At 41.5% G+C, this 19,405-nt stretch overlaps 1 protein-coding gene across 1 annotated transcript in view; it reads left to right on the forward strand.

Annotated features, from left to right (window-relative positions):
* The window catches only part of abca3b (ATP-binding cassette, sub-family A (ABC1), member 3b), a 57,627-nt gene extending 38,961 nt beyond the window's left edge, over nucleotides 1-18,666 (forward strand). Inside the window, exons 32-40 of the mRNA XM_080043908.1 lie at nucleotides 11,458-11,566; nucleotides 12,074-12,236; nucleotides 12,407-12,556; nucleotides 12,727-12,887; nucleotides 14,774-14,953; nucleotides 15,051-15,192; nucleotides 16,918-17,102; nucleotides 18,059-18,200; nucleotides 18,307-18,666. Coding sequence (XP_079900034.1) covers nucleotides 11,458-11,566; nucleotides 12,074-12,236; nucleotides 12,407-12,556; nucleotides 12,727-12,887; nucleotides 14,774-14,953; nucleotides 15,051-15,192; nucleotides 16,918-17,102; nucleotides 18,059-18,200; nucleotides 18,307-18,491 — 1,417 coding nt within the window. The 3' untranslated portion in view covers nucleotides 18,492-18,666. The remainder of the gene's footprint in view (nucleotides 1-11,457; nucleotides 11,567-12,073; nucleotides 12,237-12,406; nucleotides 12,557-12,726; nucleotides 12,888-14,773; nucleotides 14,954-15,050; nucleotides 15,193-16,917; nucleotides 17,103-18,058; nucleotides 18,201-18,306) is intronic.
* The last annotated feature ends 739 nt before the right edge of the window (nucleotides 18,667-19,405 follow it).

Here is a 19,405-nt window from a genome sequence, read left to right on the forward strand (position 1 = left end):
CCACATGTTTACTCCTTGTACCGATATACATCTTTGTTTTACATTTGTTCTTATATTTATCTTGGTAAACATGCACATTCCCCTTAGTTCATACTTGCTCTGTCTAATCTGAAACAACTTCTGGATACAGTCTGGAACTATCCTGTTTTTGACTTTGTACATTATTTGCATTGTTTTGAACTCCACTAAGTCTCTAAATTTGAGTGCGTTTGAGTTTATAAATAATGTATTGGTTGGTTCAAGATATTCTGCTCTATTAATGATTCTGATTGCCCTCTTTTGTAAAATAAAAATAGGGTTGGTAACAGTTTTGTACGTGTTTCCCCATATTTCCACACAGTATGTAATGTATGGCAATATTAAGGAACAGTATAACATGTGTAATGATTTTGAATTGAATACATCTTTTGTTTTATATACAGTATTGCGGTGGACATGGATACTTTTCTTTTTACTTGTTTTATATGTGGTTTCCAGCATAATTTGTGGTCTATGATCACTCCTAAGAATTTGTTTTCATAGACTCTTTCTATTTCAACATTGTCTATCATGATTTTTATTTCATGTTTGATTTTTATTGTATCCAAATATAACGATCTTAGTTTTCTTTAAGTTTAGAGACAACTTATTAATATTAAACCATCGTTTTAGGATTTTCAGTTCTTTCTCCACTGTATCCAAAAGCTGCCTCAGATCCCCTCCAGAACAAAATACATTTGTATCATCAGCAAACAACACATATTTCAACAATTTAGACACATTACAGATTTCATTAATGTACAGTAAAAATAGTTTGGGTCCGAGTACTGAACCCTGTGGAACCCCACATGTTACTTTCATTAAATCTGATTTGTCATTCTGTATGTGTACATACTGCTCTCTATTGTAGAGATAATTACCAAGCCATGTGTGTGTTATTCCTCTAATGCCATATCTTTCAAGTTTTCTCATGTATGATCTATTGTGTCAAATGCCTTTTTAAGGTCTATGAATACTCCTATTGTGAATTTCTTATTTTCGATTGCTGTTGATATTTCCTCTACTAATTCCATGACTGCCATTGAGGTGGATCGGTTTGATCTGAAGCCATATTGGTGGTCACTCAGTAAGTTGTGCTTTTCTATGAAGTGGTCAAGTCTTAGAGCAAAAAGTTTTTCTAATATTTTTGAAAACTGAGGAAGAGAGATTGGTCTGTAGTAGAAAAGGAGTGCATGTCTCCATTTTTATAGATAGGTATGATCTTTGCTATTTTCATTTTCTCGTTTTTGGTAGAAGAAGTTTCTTCTAAGAGGAGGATATGAAGTGTATTTAAATGGCCTGGATACACCAGAGTTTGCTGAGCGTGTATGTCTTAAAGGTTGGGGTCACTGGGTGAGAGACGAAAACAATCTATGTAAGGACATGTGTTTGACTTGTTGTGATGAAACGATCTGTCTATTAGTAGAAGATTAAGACACATGATCCCCCCCACACATGAGATATAAGACACTGTTCTGTAACTATCAAGAGGTGCCATGCGGCTCTCAGCCTGCTGCTTCAATGCTCCATGAAATCCTCTGTATGTCTTCTGGAAACTCCTGCAATAAACTTGGAACACTGATTTAAAGAGTCCAGCCTCGCCTTTGTCTTTGTCGCCATGGGGAACATTCGGCTACTACATCATCAAAAGTATTTTGGACATTGTATCAAAGTAGTTCTAGAAACAAGTTTGTTTGACCACCATCCCACACTGGATCGACAGAGCTTTCGAATGACTTAACCTGTTTTAGAAAGTTTTAATTAACTCTTGAGTCTCTCCCTGAACTATACATTGATAAACCTGAGATGGGTAACTCTACAAGGTTCAGGTTTTTATTAGTGTCCCAAGGGGGCGAATTGGTTTACAGCGAGGAGAATTGGTTTAAAACATACGAACAGTACAAGACAATAACAGACATAAAACACCATAGCATGTCCACAAACCTGGGTATAAAGTGCAAGTAGTAGAGTAAAATTGAACACATTAAAGTGCCAATGTAACCACAAGGTCATAACATCATAACAGCGTGGCCTCCTTTTGCAGACACAAATCTCAGGTAGGTGTGTGTGTGTGTGTGTGTGTGCGCGTGCAAGCAAGAAAGACAGCATGCATTAAAGTGTATGCATAGAAGTGTTTGCAAATCACTCCACCCTTGTACATGTATCTGTCAGGTGTGTGTGTGTCTGTGTGTTTAAAGTATGCGTTTAAGTGCTGAACTCCAGTCCACAATATAATTTGCAGCATTTGCTTGAAGTAGGTTTTATGCAATCTGCATGTGGTTTCATTGTTTTTATATACCATGTGTATCAGTGTCATAAGGTAAATATGAGCGCAGAAGATTAGAACACTGTCTGAAGGAGAAAAAAGACATGGATCATAGTGTCGGGAGACATTGATTGAGACTGAGCAGGAAGAACCACACACTCTGCTCTGCTCATAGACAAACACCCGCCTGTAATGACTGGGGGGGACACAGGTGCGGACCCAGGGGTGTCTTAAAGTTATCCCCGGAGGGATAACCATTGAATCGCTAAAGCGAAGAAGGGGAAGGGGAGAAAACAAAAACACAGCCTGCGACTGTGGCAGCCCCTGCCCCCCAGTAGGCGGTACAGGTGGTGGAGAAGCAGTGTGCTGTATGTTCATTGTTACCTTCTCCTTGGCTACTTTGCTCACAGTGGCTGTCAGACCTGAATGATATTCGCACAGTATTTCTTGGACTTCATGAGCAGTCCACTTGTCAATGGTCTTTGAACGAAAGGTCATCGAAAGCTCAGGAATGGGACAGTTTCTTATGAACATGCGTGTCACCTCAGTGCCAGGACTTTCCAGCATCTTGCCATGCTCTTTAAGCCGTTCAACGGCAATGTCAACGGCACGGTGCAGCCTGAGCCAATAATCAAATGCCTCCTCACCTTTCTCAGGCAGAGTGGTATAGAAGTCTGCGAGTGGGAGTGGTGAGCATGGGGCAGAACCAAAGTGCTTTCGTAGGAGAGCATAGATGGCTTCAGGGTCACGGGTGATGTCTATGACACTGTTTCTGGTACCCACCCGGGCGATGTCTTTAGCTTTACCCCTAAAGGTGCGAACACACTAGGCATTTTACACGCGTAAGATTTACGTGCGTAACGCGGCTAAAATGTTGCTTGATCATTTTGTGTCAAAAATGGTTATACGCGCGTAATGTGACGAGTCTCCCTCCCGATATTGTATTTCCCTTATCAACCATGGCTGCGATCAGAACCGACCCGACACAACAGCGTGCATGTCCACACAAAAACAACAACAATACGGCCAACAACTGTGCCAAAAGACAAACTGAACAGCACAAATAGCCTAGCATTAAAACAGCATTGCATATTCACGGCAGCTACATAACAAACACAGTTACAGCAGCATCGGTGCACGGCGGCACAACATAAAGGCAAGTAGCCAAAATTACCCTACCTGGCTGTGACAGGGGACCGTGACAGGGGACCGTGGCTGGCGTAGATCAACACCGGTGCTTCGTGTACTTGTCGTGAAAGTCCCGCGGACACTCGTCATGTTTGGGTTCATAATATGAGGCGCTAGCCGCCCGCACACAACAGGGTGAGTTAACTAATGCTATACGGCGCTAACTTTGTTTATCGGCTAAAGCACAGCCGCACATATTCACTGAATTAACCAGGAAGTCCACTCTCCTGGTTTACTTTCCCCACGTATTGTAACCCCGAGCGGCTTCATACAGCACCGGCCGCCGCAATACATTTACTCCTCGGTGTCTCGCATCAGCCTCTGTGTACAGTACACTGTTCTCCGACCCTGCCAATGTATGTGACGTAGGGTCAAGCTCAACGCTGATTGGCCAACGCGGCTAATCGTCTCGCGTAGGAGCAACAAAAGTTAAATTTTTTGAACTCCTCGCGTAGCTATACGCGCGTAATATATACGCACGTAATATATACGCACGTAATATATACGCGCGTAAAAATGTTGCTTTAGCGCGAGTGAAAATGTTGCTTTAGCGCGAGTGACGCATTTACGCGCCATGTACGCGCGTAAACCAATGGTTCCCTATGGAAAAGGGGCGGGTTTCATACGCGTCTGTACGCGTGTAAAGTGCCTAGTGTGTTCGCACCTTAAGGTGAACAGGGATCTCCTCAGCTTGTTCCTCGGGTCTCAGGTTACTTTTTTTTTTTTTTTTTTAAGTTATTCTTTTGGGCATTTTTCAGGCTTTATTGATAGCGTTTAAGAGACGGAGGTGAAATGCAGAGAACGACCGCAGGCGGGAATCGAACCCGGGTCTGCTGCTGGGCCCGGCCCGGCCGGAGGGGACGCCCTACCAACTGAGCTAAGGGCGCCCCCAGGTTACTTTTCTTAATATACGTTCTCATGAGATCCTCCCACTCTCTAACAGACACAGAGTCAGAGCTCTCCCCTCTGAAGCATGGGGGGTCTTTCAGCTTTCTGTGAGATACAAGCTGCACATGAGAGCTGTTTTGGCATGTTTGAAGTAGACATTTCAGCATTGGTTGGGGAAGTGGCAGCATTGGTTAAAGGGGTACTCACAGATGGGCTGAATTGGGTTATACTGTTCTGTACAACCTTCTGAGTAATGTAGTGGAATAAGATATTACCGTGGCCGAGTGGGCCTTGATTCCACAACATTTGATACTAGAAGGTTAGACGTCACCAGGCAAGGGAAACGCGGAGAGTAGAGGATCAGGTCTCAACAGGTTTACTTTATTAAAGGTTGACATCAGACTCAAAGTTACAAGCGAGGAGACACAGCTCCTACTATCAATACAGATGTTACCTATACATTACAATCATAACCTCTTGTTCAGATCTTACTAGACCTAACCTATTCTCAACCGAACTTGGAAAAGGGAAACCGAAGCCACAAGAGCAGCGGCGTCGGGCGACGTACACACACGTTTACAGTGACGTCATGACGTTGCTCTCTTGACGGCTCCATGCCTGGCTCTGGTCGTTTCATAACTGGAATAAGGCTGTAACAGTTTTGAACTGGCCCCAGCACTAGCCCGGAACTGGCACATCGTTCTTTTTGGTGTGAAAGGCCTAAATGTGACCTTTGTAATACTGCTTCTGCTGCTATTTGAATGAACCTCAGGAGGACAGGTTGGATGGAGCACTGGACTGGTTTTATTTATTATATCTGCAACATGGGACAGTAAACACAACCAGTGTGCAATTAATGGAAAAGCCTTGCAGTCTGTTCTCGCTCGCACCACAGCGTAACTTCATTTTACTTCTAACAGTGATCGTATAGTGGTAACATTTGGTTTGAAAAACATACTTGTAAATAAAATATAAAAACATAAAATATCCTAATAATCTGTAATAGTGAGTAACAGTCAATAAATAAATGCTATTATTTGTATTGACAGCATTCAGAATTAGCTCAACTTACATAAAATTAGTCTAACATCAAAACAGAGCATTCACAATTATGAGCATCACTCAGTTTTGCAATTACAAGTCCAAAATAAAGCCTATACTGCCATTTTGTGGCATTAAAACATAGCCTATTGAAAAATCCGGTTTAAAAGAGCACTCACATATTAATTACACATAACAACATTGCATATTAAACAGTACAAATAAACATCTGCAACATGGGACAGTAAACACAACCAGTGTGCAGTCTGTTCTCGCTCGCACTACGAAAGAGGAGCTTGGCATTAGCATATACAGGTCACGTACACCTCGTGCTGAAAGTAACTAGCTAAAACCACAGATAGTAAATAATAAAACATTCCTCACACATGTTGGCTGCTAGCCCAAAGACTCTTCAAACACTACGGCAACAATTCGTCACAAAACAACAAAACTACTGGTTTTACAAATGCCATTAGTCAAGCATGTTATACAACAAATGCTGATAGTTTACACATCATATGTAGTTTTCATTTATTACTGACTTTATGTCCGAGCGAACAGAACGGCAACGTACCCACAGCGTAACTTCGTTTTACTTCTGAGCGCAAAACAAAGTGCCCAGCAAAAAGTGTGAAACCAACTTCCGCTGTGGACTTTCAAAATAAAATACACAAAAAACCTTTTGTTGCAGTCCCAAGTTTGACAGGAATTTAACATTAAAGCCAAGTTATTATTTACACTGTTACACTTACATGGTCGCATGTTAAGAACGTAGGCTATGGAACGTCACACTGTTCCGCATCAACAAGCAGTCACATTTAAACAGAGAGGCGGAACAGATTGTGTCGGCAATTTTACTACCCCCGAGGTAGTAAAATTCCCGGAACAATTTGTTTCGCCTTTCTTCCAGCGCAGGGTTCAACATAACTTTTTTTTCCTACTGGCCCGCCGGGCCAGTGGATCCGAGTTTTACTGGCCCCTTGTATATTTTCACTGGCCCTGCACACACTTTTTTTTCTTCATAATTTGGTGTCAATAATTTTAATACCTGTATTAGAAAAATAACCATATCTAAAGGGAATATCTATACTGTAACAGTATAGATATTCCCTTTAGATTTGGTTATTTTTCTTTTAGTTAATTATATGAAATGTTGATATTGCTCATACACATAATATAAAACCAGGCAAACATATTGAATTTGAAGCCTACAACTGAAAGTATGTTGAAAGAGTGGGCCAGTATTTTAAAGTCCAGTAGTTTGATGATTGTTTTTATTCTTGAATTTGGGCAGTTTAATGAATAGTTCACCTGCAGAAGTCATGTTCAAACATAAAAAAAAAAATAAGAGATGAAGGTCTGGGGCCGTATTCACAAAACATTTTAAGGCTAAGAGTAGGTCCTAACGTGCTGATTTAGGAGTAACTCTCAAAAATAAGGGGCGTTTCACTCCTAATTTTAGGACTCCTAACTTTTTAAGATAAGTGTAATTCACAAAGCATTTTAGCTAAAACTAGCTCCTAAATCTATGAAAAGCTAGGAGTCCTCGAGAGGACTCCTAAGTCACTATGAGTAAATCACAGACAATCATTTGATGGTGTTTTGGAGAGATGTAATGATAGTGAGCTTTACAAAGGGTACCTTAATAGCTTTAAGGGTTTAATGATCTTAGTAAAGCTATATTTAGAAAGTATAGACACATTTATATTTATTATATTTATATAAAAAAATATGTATTAAGTTCCTTTTCCTGCAGTTGCTTTGGGTTTACGATGCACTGAAAATTACTGTTGGTGTCACGTTTGGGTTTAATTTGTTACTAGAGTAGGCCTATATTCCACAGGTCCGCTACTGTATAGTTGCGCGTCTCGCCTTTTTCCTTCCGCATGCACTTTACGATTTCGCCGGCTGTTGTTTCTAAATTGTGAATTTCCTGGTTTGTCGTTGTCTGACTATTGCTGCATAGTCCGCCATTGAGAGAAATACAGTGAGAGTGCATGGCGTGCAGCTCTTCAATGAGGATATGTTTCCGATTCAAATCATTGTAAAATTTTAAATGAATAGACCTATGCGGCGCTATTGTAGGCTAATTGTGAACGAAGGTGTGGGAAACCCTGCAGTATCTTGGTTTCATGTTAAATCAGTGTCACTTGTCATTAATTGTATATAAAACTCTTTACTTTAATACAGCGACACGATATGGATATCTCTCACAGTGTTTCTAGCATAAATTCACTCTTAGCTCTCATTCCCTCTCAGCCAATCACTGTGGGCATAGTAGGTATGAACATGACATCCTCCATAGCAACAGGGTCAACCCCGCCCTCTAGTCTTAGCTAAGGAGTCCCTCCCATTCCTTAGTAAAAGTTGGTCTTATCAGCTTTGTGAATAGGTTTTAAGAAATAACTCCTTACTAAGAACTTTTAGTGCTCCTTAGGAGTACTCTTAGCGCTAAGATAAAATGTTATGTGAATACGGCCCCTGATCATTCTTTGTGGTGTGGTAGTGTGGTAGCCGAATTCCCCATGGCGACCAAGACAAAGGGCGAGGCCGGACATCATCATTGTGTTTCAGGAGTTTTATTTCAGGAGTTTTTAGTCAGGATACATACAGAGGATTTCATGGAGCAAGATAGCAGCGGGCTGAGGCCGCAATGGCACTGAAGTTGCTAGTTACAGGACCCGTTTATATCTGTGTGGGGTGTATCATGTGTCTTTAAGTCTTCTAATAGACAGATCGTTTCATCATTTGTGCAATACCAAGTCAAACACACGTCCATCTAGGGAGGTTCTACTTCTTCCTCGTGACCTTAACCTTTAAAGGCTATCTGCTCAGCAACTCTCGATATTATAGACGACTGAAACCCACCACATTCCTCCATTTTGATGACACTTCATCAACCAAAAACGTGATGCAACCAAACATAATTGAATGGCCCGACAGAAACCTCCAACAAAACACAGAAACACTCTTTATGAGTGATGTAGAATACAATGCATAGATGTAAACCATTACTGCCGTAAACTACATTTGAATAGGACCAATAATGCAACCACTCAAACACTGAACGATGATAAAATGAGATTAGGGTGCGAGAGCCCTCTGCAGCTGAGTCTCAAGAGTCTCAAGTTCAGATATTTTTAGCCATGGTCAGCCTGCATGGGAGATGTAGTCCATCCAACTTTGGCACAGAGGATGGCTCCTCCATTTCATACCTGGCAGACTCCGCCAGAGGTGGAATTTTGGTGGCCAGTGGCCCAGGAAAGTCCAAGTTGGTATGCGGCTGGTATGCGCGTGGCCTCCTCCTCTATCAGCATAACCACAGCATTGCACTTGTGACAGCGAGGGAGCAGTAACCCGAGTAGGCAGAAATCTTGATGACAGACGTTGGTCTCTAAACTTGACACTTTTTCTAAAGTCTTTTTCCCTTTTCCATAGCGTACATGAATGCACAGAGCGACGTAACAAGCTTGATTTCCAGTCCAGCTTTTCTTCCAAAGTCTTAGTCAATAAAACTGCACACGGTTCTTTGTTATAACAGTGGAACTACGTGGATACCTGGCCATAACGGAGCCTCTGTGTAGTCCCCCAGACCGGACACTCATGCCGTGACCTTGAACTTACACAGAGCACTATCAGCCGTTTACACATTATCTCCCATCGCAGTTCTCAGTTACTTTTAGATACTGGAACAGACAAAAACATTTCAACAGCAACAGTCCATCTGATCTCATTCCAACAGATGTGTCCCGAAGCGTACAGGTAGTCTTCATGTTCCGGTTATATCCGTCATCGTGACGCCAATTGTGGTAGACGAATTCCCCATGGCGACCAAGACAAAGGGCGAGGCCGGACATCATCATTGTGTTTCAGGAGTTTTATTTCAGGAGTTTTTAGTCAGGATACATACAGAGGATTTCATGGAGCAAGATAGCAGCGGGCTGAGGCCGCAATGGCACTGAAGTTGCTAGTTACAGGACCCGTTTATATCTGTGTGTGGGGTGTATCATGTGTCTTTAAGTCTCCTACTAATAGACAGATCGTTTCATCATTTGTGCAATACCAAGTCAAACACACGTCCATCTAGGGAGGTTCTACTTCTTCCTCGTGACCTTAACCTTTAAAGGCTATCTGCTCAGCAACTCTCGATATTATAGACGACTGAAACCCACCACATTAGGCTGTTTTTATTACTTTCTCTATATGCATTAGGGATGTGAATGTGTCGACCGAATGACCGGTTTTCCACTTGCGCTCAAGTTGACTTTAAAAATAGAATAGAAATCCGAAAATCAGTGGGTTATGCCGTTTTTTTTTAATGGGAGATTTCACCGTGTACGAGTTCACGTCTGGTCGTGAGCGCGCTGCAGGAGTGTCACTTCTCCATGAAGTGTCAGCTTCACATAAGAGTCCGGTGTGGGACCATTTTTTCAAACTATTGATAAAAAACAATGCAGTGCAAAATATGCAGCATAAGTTAAACGCTCGTCTAAGACTATGACGTTAAATCACCTTAGAAACACACGATGCCTTCGTCCGATCACAGCAGCGTTTCACCGTGTGATCTCGCCAGCGAGTGAGCCGCCGCGCAGATGAACTGTGGTTTGTGGCTAAAATAATAACCGGGGATATTCTCCCCGTTAGCGATTTCAATGGGAAAGACTTCCGCGATCTGATTGAATGTCTCGAGCCTGAAAACACAGTGCCAAACTGCGCGACTATAGGAACTGTACAGTGAGCGGAGTCCCTCCGTTCATTTCTGTCTACAACCGACACAATCACCGGAGACGCATTCACAGCGTTTAAATAAAGCCTCTCATTTGTATTACCATTGGGGCTTGGATGCAAATACTGCAACATTACGGCGGCAGATAAAGGACAAGCGCATTTATCATTTTCTGCACCTCAACCTCTGCTGTGGGAAGACAGAAAGGGGGCAAAGCAAGTCTGATTTGTCGACTCGCAGGCGGACGGTAGGCAGCTCTGCCAACGGAGCGAGAGTGCACCCGCTTGTTGCTCCGCCTGTCAAAACGCCCACGCATCGGTTGTCCACTGGCCTTTCATTAAAAAAATATATTTTATATTAGGTTTATTATATTGAGTCTTAAATAAACACTGCTTTCATTCCGACTCTCAACGTGCATTTCAATGAACCATGACGTGGTCTACAAAAAGATACTGAACTGTGATTGGCCAGTCACTGGCCCGGCCAATCAACTTGCCCTGCATATGATTTTACTGGCCCCGGGCCATCGGCTATACGTTATGTCGAACCCTGCAGCGGTAGCATTTATACAGCAGGGCCAACGGCCGAAATGCCGGCATTTTCCCGGCTTTCACTGGCTGTGTAAAAGGGGCTTTTGTTTAGAGGTGGATGTCTGGGCTTTATGTCTTTTATTTTGGTTATTGTTATTTTACCTTAATTTTTTACCTACTGAATGCACTATGTAGAGCACTTTGGACAGTGCAAACTGCTATAAATGTGCTTTTATAAATACATTTTACTTACTTACTTATAACTCTTAAATATGTGGTCACATTTCCAATTTGTTCTATGGTTTTCTAGAAACAAGAGGTGGCACAACTTCCCCACCGGCACAACTCAGGCCACTCTCCCCTATAATTTATAAATCCTAATTTTCAATAAAATGGCCAACTCAGCATGATGGTATGGAAGATAGCCTATTGAAGGAAAAAAAAATGGTTTTGCGTAAACTGGACATTATTTTATTGGCGGTCACTAAATCAGAGAAGAACTAGGGGGTGGGGCTAAGTGTGAATCTTGTGTGTGTAGGCTGTACCTTTAAGAACTGTGACCTGAAAAAGTATTTAACGAGAGGGAGGCGACAAGTAGTAACCCAACACTTGCAGCTGCAAGAGACATACCACATATTTGTTAGAGCGTAAACAGCATTGTGTTTTGACAGCAGCACAGTCAGTCGGTTCTGCAAAGAAATGTCTCTTCTGGACAATGTAGTTGTTTCCCTCCTCTCTCATCCCACCGCTGTGTTGGAGTCTATTGTTGTCCTACTCGTCATCTTTATTGTTTTCAGAAGCTTCCCTTCCACTGACCTGGGAAAAGGACCTCCGGGACCAAGGTCTCTCCCGCTGCTTGGCAACTTGTTGCAGCTTGATCTCAAAAGACCCTACAATACTCTCTGTGAGGTGAGTTTAGCACTCTAATCCAGATAGAAACAAATCCGTCTTATGATGCTTTTCACGTGTTTTGCCTTTAATTTATATTGATTAATGCTCTTAGACATTCACTTTTTACGTTTTAGTTTAGTTTATTTCACATGCATACAATATAAAAAACACGCAGTGCTAAAACAAAGTACATGTGTGGGTCAGCAGTAACTTGTACGCTTATATGGAAACCACACCGAAAATAAATTTGCATATAAGAATACAATACACACACACACACACACACACACACACACACACACACACACACACACACACACACACACACACACACACACACACATGCAGAACAATCAAGGGAAATCAAAACTAAATACAAGACAGTAATAAAAAAATAGAAAAAATAAATCTGTTGAAACCTGTTCAAACAAATGTTATTATATACGTATATCATGTTTTATATCTCACATTAAAAACCAAAAGTGCAGATTTCACGTTTTGACTGCATTTCTTTTGTATTTGCAGCTTTCTAAGAAATATGGATCGGTATTCACTGTGTACTTTGGAACCAATAAAGTGGTGGTCCTGGCTGGGTACAAGACAGTCAAAGAGGCTCTGGTCGGCCACGCAGAAGAGTTTGGAGACAGAGATATCTCCCCTATATTTTATGAAATTAATCAAGGTCATGGTATGCACAAACTTAATTTTTTTCCTATAAGTTACAAGCTGGATAATTTCTTTAATGTTTCAATTATTTATCTTTTATTTTTTAGCTAACAAGCTGAACCCCAGATGAGTTTGTTATCTTATCAAATATAAATGCCTAACACAGATTAATTGTCATGCCATGTTTCATAGGGATTCTGTTTGCAAACGGAGATTCATGGAAAGAGATGAGACGTTTTGCCCTCACCACCCTAAGAGACTTTGGGATGGGCAAAAGACTTGCAGAGGAGAAAATCTTGGAGGAATGTCGCCATTTGAACCAGATATTTGAAGAGCATAAAGGTATGAGTGCATTATTATAATCAACAAATGAAACGATAGCTGTGCTCCAATCATCCATTTTTTAAGTTTTGGAGCCATGTATAAGTTATGGTGAGGTCTGTTGTAATAGTGAAAGACTGCACATTTTGAGTTGTACTTCAATCTTAATCAATAATGCTGCTGTTTAACAGGGAGACCATTTGATACATCACGTCCAATGAATCATGCAACATCCAATATTATCTCCTCTATCGTGTATGGAAGCAGGTTTGAATATAGCGATCCCCGATTCATAAACATGGTGACGAGAGCCAACGAGAACATACGCGATGTTGGCTCTGCACAAATCCAGGTACATTTAAGCCTCACATTTCAATAAAAGAAGATTTAAAGCCCTTAATCTACCAGGAAAAATAAAACTTTGATATTCTCTGAGATTGTAAAGCCATGAATTATGTAGGCTATTTTCTTTTTCAGAATAAGCCAGTACGATATGTTAATGTATGTGGGTCAGATTTGTAAATGTTTAAACCAATCTGTGAGATTTGTGAATGTGTCCAGGAATCTGCAAATGTGTTTTCAGAATCTTTTAGTCGCTACAATCCGTAGTCAGATTGTGATTGTGATAAACACATTTGCAAGTGTATCGAGATTTGGAAATATGCAAATCTATACATGTGTACATTGATCTGTTTTTGTACACACATTTGGTAATTATGTACATAGATATTAATGGATTTAAAGTAATTTTCTCCAAGAGCTGGACATGCATATAATCAGTTAGATCAGAGTAATGCCTCTGAATTGTAGCTTCTGCTATTTGCATTTGTGCTGTAGCAGATGTGCACATAAGTGAGGAGAGTTGTGCCTTAGTAGCTATACAGACTACACACCACCAGTGGGCACTAGCACCCAGTGATTTTGATTTTGGTCAAACAAAAAGTCCCAACTTCTCAAACCAGCCGCCCCTAAATTTGGAGGGCTGGCTATTCTGTCCTTTTACTGCTAATGAAGCCTATTGCAGAGAAAGCTTTATATTTATGTACACGTTATGTACACAGCAGCAGAGTATTAATCTCTGAGGTTATTCCTTTCATAGATTTGGCCAAGACCATGGCATTTTCCAGTTCTGACCGTTTCAGGCAAATCCTTTTCTTCATCAATATTGACTGTTAATGTGAAAATTACAGTACTGTGCTACAGTTTTAGGCAGGTGTGATAAACTGCTGTAAACTAAGAACGCTTTCACAAATATAAATAATAGTTATTTTTTTAATCAATTTTCAATAATGGGAAAGTGAGGGAATAAAGTAGTTATATTGGAAAATCAACGTCTCTCCCAGACAAAGATTTCAAAGCAGACTGGTGTTTCTGCTTTTTTGACGAAGCACAAAGAAACGGCAACGCTGAGGATCGTAGATGCAGTGGTCGTCCAAGGAGACTCAGTGCAGCAGATGAAAAACACATCAAGCTTATTTCCCTTCGAAATCGGAAGATGTCCGGCAGTGCCATCAGCTCAGAACTGGCAGAAACCAGTGGGGCCAAGGTACACTCATCTACTGTCCGGACAAGTCTGTCCAGAGGTGGTCTTCATGGAGGGTTGCAGCCTAAAAGCCACACCTCCGACATGGAAACAAGGTCAAGCAACTCAACTATCTACAAAAACATAGGAACTGGTGTTCAGAAAAAATGGCAGCAGGTGCTCTGGTCTGATGTGTCAAAAATATTTTATTGAAATATTTGACTGTAGCAGAAGGCAGGTTGTTCGATGAAGGGCTGGAGAGCGGTACAATAATGAATGTCTGCAGGCAACAGTGAAGCATGGTGGAGGTTCCTTGCATGTTTCTGCAAATGGAGTTGAAGATTTGGACAGGAGATTGATGATGTCCTCAATGCTGAGAGCAGTAGATGGATGTACCTGGGTCCCACTGGTGTCTGGCAGTTCTGAGCTGATGGCACTGCTGGATTTAGATTTCTTTTCTGTTCATTCACTGCATTTTGTCGATTTAGGAACATAAACTGTTAAAACTTCAGTTTTTGAAAGCATTCTTAGTTCACAGCATTTTTTCCACACCTGCCTAAAACTTTTGCACAGCACTGTATTAACAAAAAATGTGTTTTCATGTAATATGAGCCATAACACGTATTAGGCACACAGAATTAAATCTACCTACTTGGGTTGTTGTTTGGTCTTCACTGTCTTTGATACTCTTTGTTGTTTTTATTGTTACACCACAGCTTTTCAACATGTTTCCCAGGCTGCTCAGTTGGATCAAAACCCGGAAGAATGTTTTAAAAAATCGTGAGACGTCTGTCGCTGCTGTCAAAGATTTAATCAAGCATCTGAAAGAGACACTAAACCCTGACCTATGCAGGGGGTTCGTGGACTGTTTCCTGATTCGGAAGCAGAAAGAAGATGTAAGGCAACATCGTTTACCTTTTTCCATCTACGAAATGGAAGAACAATTTTGCAAATGTATATTTTATAATTATAAGTCTGTGTTCTTTCTCTTAGGACTCTTGTGTTAAGGACACTCACTACAATGAGAATAACATGATATCTACAGTGACCAACCTGTTTGGAGCTGGTACTGATACCACAGCAGCTACTCTTAGATGGGGTTTGCTGCTCATGGCCAAATATCCACATATACAAGGTAAGGAGAGAATGAGGTTTTGTTTTTTTTCTAACAATATACAGTATATTTAAAAACTGCAATGAACATCATGCTCAACATTTCTAATGGCTTAACTACGTAACAATGTTCAGCCTACAAACCATGAGTCAGCCACTGTCACATCAGAATAAATCATAACCAACTTGGGGACAGTTACATCCATATCAATGCACTATATATCCCTCCAATATGTTTCTGTGGAGGAGGCGGGAATCACATACACACCACATGTGTACCTACTCCTGGACAAACACTATGGTTTTTGGAATTCCCTGAATTTGCCTCTCACGTTTTTCTTTCTATTTCTTTTGACCTCCTTGTTGCGTTTTCTTACCCAGCCCATCAATATCTCTTTGAGAACTAGTTGTTTTCCTTACACTCTAAAAGCATCTTGAACCCTAACCCATCTCCACCAGAACAACCTTATTGACCCCACCGGTCTGGTTTCAAGGCAGGCCACTCAACTGAAACTGCCCTTCTGAACGTCACAAAGGAACTCCAGACTGCTAGAGCAGCCTACCCTCTCGCCCCTATTACAACCAGGAGTCTCACGCTCTGCACTCTCTGCATACTGCCTCAAGGACTAAACTTAAAAGATAGTCTCACTACTCTGGTCCCTCAGTCCTGTTCTGGGTCCCCTCTTCTCTCTTTGTACCAATTCCCTTGGCTCTTTTACTCACTCACATCGCTGTCTACTGCTATGAAAGATTTAACAAATTCTGTCTTTTCCCTGATCTGAAACCCAGGAGGCAGCATGAATCTCTGTGTGTCTGACTGACATATCTTAGTGGATGTCTGTACACAACCTAAAGCTCAAACTTGAGAAGACTGAATTGCTCTTCCATCCAGGGGAGATACTGTATCTCCAGTGCATGACCTGTACATGACTATAGATACCCAAACTCTCAGGAACATGAGTGTGATACTGGATAACCAGACGTCCTTTGCTGCCAACATGGCTACATCTACCAGCTTCGGCAGATTAATCTTCACCAAACCAGGAGGATACATTCATTCCTCACCCAGGAAGCAGAACAGGTTCTGTTCCAGGCTCTTGATGTTTGGTGGCTAGATTACTGCGTCTTGCTCCTGGCTGGTGAGCTTGCATGTGCTATCTGAACTATGAGGCTCACCCAGAATGCAACGGCCTGGCTTGTCTTTAGCCTAACCAAGTCCTCCCACTTTACACTGCTCCTCTGCGTCCTTTGAATGGTTCAGGCCAATACTTTAATGACTGAGTTGTACTAATTTAGCCATGCTAGTAGTCTGTCAGTACGTTCACCACCACCCAATTTTAAACAGATATCCAAAATGCCCAGACTAGGAACCCTAATGACTTTGATGATCTCCTGTCCCAACAACCTTTGGAATTTCTTGGTTACGCACATTCATGATCCCTTTTGGATGGATTGTCATCATGTAATGATACCTTAACTTTTCCTCCCGAATACTTTGGTTTGCAACCAAATTCCAGCTGAAAATGACATTCCCATCAGCCCTATACTTTGTGTTGAGTGTTTGATTAGCAATGGTTTGCATGCTAAACTAGATAGTGGGCATAGTGAAAACATCACACCTGCTGAACAATACCATTTTAGCATTGTGTTTAAAGCACAACTATTTCAATGAACAGCTTCACAAAGCTGCTGAGTTGATCAAGTGAATGCAGACAAAGACTAGCAATTTAAAATTGTGTTTGTTTAGACCTGGTCCATGAGGAGCTGAACAGGGTGGTAGGAGGCCGCCCAGTTCGGGTAGAAGACCGGAAAAACATGCCGTACATTGATGCAGTCATCCATGAGATTCAGAGACTTGCCAACATTGTCCCCATGGCTATTCCTCACAAAACCAGCCGAGACGTCACCTTCCAGGGCTACTTCATCAAGAAGGTTTAGTGCTCACTTCTGTTTCAGTACTTGAACACAATTTTTTTTTTTTGCTCGATATGTAGGGGAGACCGGGGATAGTAGGCACACTTTTTACTCAAGTGAGAATTGCTCATCACCTAAACACAACCAACCCCATCAAGGGGTCGGTTGTCACACATTATGGGGTTGTTTGTCACAATGTTATCTTAATGAGAATAATCTTAAAAAGAAGGCAAGAAAGCAGAACTAAATTTGAAAGTTTAATTGCATAGTCAAGTTGACAAATAGGCCTACATAACTTACTGTAGCCTTGGCAGCTGGTCTAGTTTGGGATGCACTGTTTTGATTTTGTTGCCCTTTTTTCTTTTGCATGCTAGCTGCCTTTTCCTGATCTATTCTTTCCCTCTCTGGGGTGTCAGTGAGGATGCAGCTTGTCAATTTATTTCGTTATTGGGTTCCTTTTCTGGCTGCAGCCTTTTGATAACATGTGACAACCAACCCCCCAAAAAATGTGACGACCAACCCCAACTTGAATTTCTTGCTAGCATCAAGGCCAACAACCATCTGACAACTAATTAGCTTGCTAACCACATTCTAAACTATAGTTTACCCTTCACACTTTTTTAGGGTAACAAGTGTTTTGTTATAAACCCATTGTGTAAAAGCCTAGAAGGAAAACACTGAGGAGCTAAATATTTTGAATTTGACGTGAAAAACACAAACAGTCCTCTCACCTCAAATTCAGCAGTCTAACTCCACGGAAGACTAGGTAGGTGACCTCTGGTCACAATTCTGGATATTTACATACCAAAATTTCACAGACAGCGCCTTCTGGTTCCGAGATGTAAGGATTGTGACAACCAACCCGTGTGACATATGACCCGTTCTCCCCTACAGTACATACACTCGTAAAACCTGAAAACGGGCTTCATACTGAGCCTTCACATGACAGACCTGCTCTCTTCTTTTGCCTACAGGGGACTACTGTGTTACCTCTGCTTACATCTGTCCTGAACGATGAGAGCGAATGGGAGACCCCACACACTTTCAACCCTTCCCACTTCCTGGATAAGGATGGTAAATTTGTCAGGAGAGACGCCTTCATGGCCTTTTCTGCAGGTACGACAAATTATTCAAGTTTTTGTTGTCTGAAGATTAATAAGATATTTTACACAGCATGATTCAGTTGAGCTCTTGACATATGTCTTTTATCCATTCCTTGCAGGTCGCAGGGTGTGTCTGGGAGAAGGTCTGGCTAAGATGGAGCTCTTTCTCTTCTTCACCTCCCTCCTTCAGTGCTTTCGTTTCACACCTGCACCAGGAGTAAGAGAAGATGACCTGGATCTGACACCAGCTGTGGGCTTCACCCTCGCCCCTTCCTTCCATGAGCTGTGTGCTGTTTGTCGCTAATGAGTAGCAGTGCTGGAACATGGCATTATAACTGCTTGTGTCAATGGGATGATTATAACATGACAGTAGCTTACCTGAAATTGTATCGGGAAAAAATTACTTTTTTAGAATGAGACAACTACATTATTTGACATTTTCCTGCTTTTCAGCCACTATGGATTGTTTCTACAAACAAATGCCCTTTGTTTTACCTACCTCTTAATAAAGCTCACACCTTGTAAACATCTCCAAATTAAATAAAAAACATTTATATACCAATCTTTTACTTTGGTGTTTTTGTCTGGCTGGAGAAACACTTCAAAGAATGCAGTCTTGAGAAGAGACTGGAGCGGTGGTCCGAAAGATCTACCTACGTCCTACTCATAGACCTAATAATTTTTACTCAATTTGATTATGTTGTGGTTGTGTATTCGAGTTTGTTTAGGCGAGAAATGCGGGCTGAATCTTTCATCAGGATCCTGGCAAGGGTTCCTGAAGAGTCCACGCACTGTAGGATGAAGTGGGGGACCATGTTCACTCCATCATCTCCAGACCCTTTGGCTCTTTAGGCAATTTGCAGGCAGACGAGAGGATAATGGGTTTAATGGTTTTGTGGTGGGTTGGTAAACGGGGATGTTGTCTTTAAGCTATGTAGTCCTTGTTTTTTGGGGGGATAAGGGTCATGGTGGAAGTTATTAGTTAAACTGAACTAAACAAAACTGAAACAAAAGACGGCACTTTTATTCATTTTTGCGTCAGGAAGTTGCTATTTAGCCTACAAACCGAATGACCAACCAATACACGGACCGGATTGACCTCTAGCTTAATCATTTTAGTCCAACATACACTCACCGGTCACTTTATTAGGTACACCTGTTCAATTTATTGTAAACACATATAGCTAATCAGTCAGTCATGGCAGAAACTCAATGCAT

Source organism: Ammodytes marinus, assembly GCF_949987685.1.
Source record: "Ammodytes marinus genome assembly, chromosome: 16".
NCBI classification, from domain to species: Eukaryota; Metazoa; Chordata; class Actinopteri; order Uranoscopiformes; family Ammodytidae; genus Ammodytes; species Ammodytes marinus.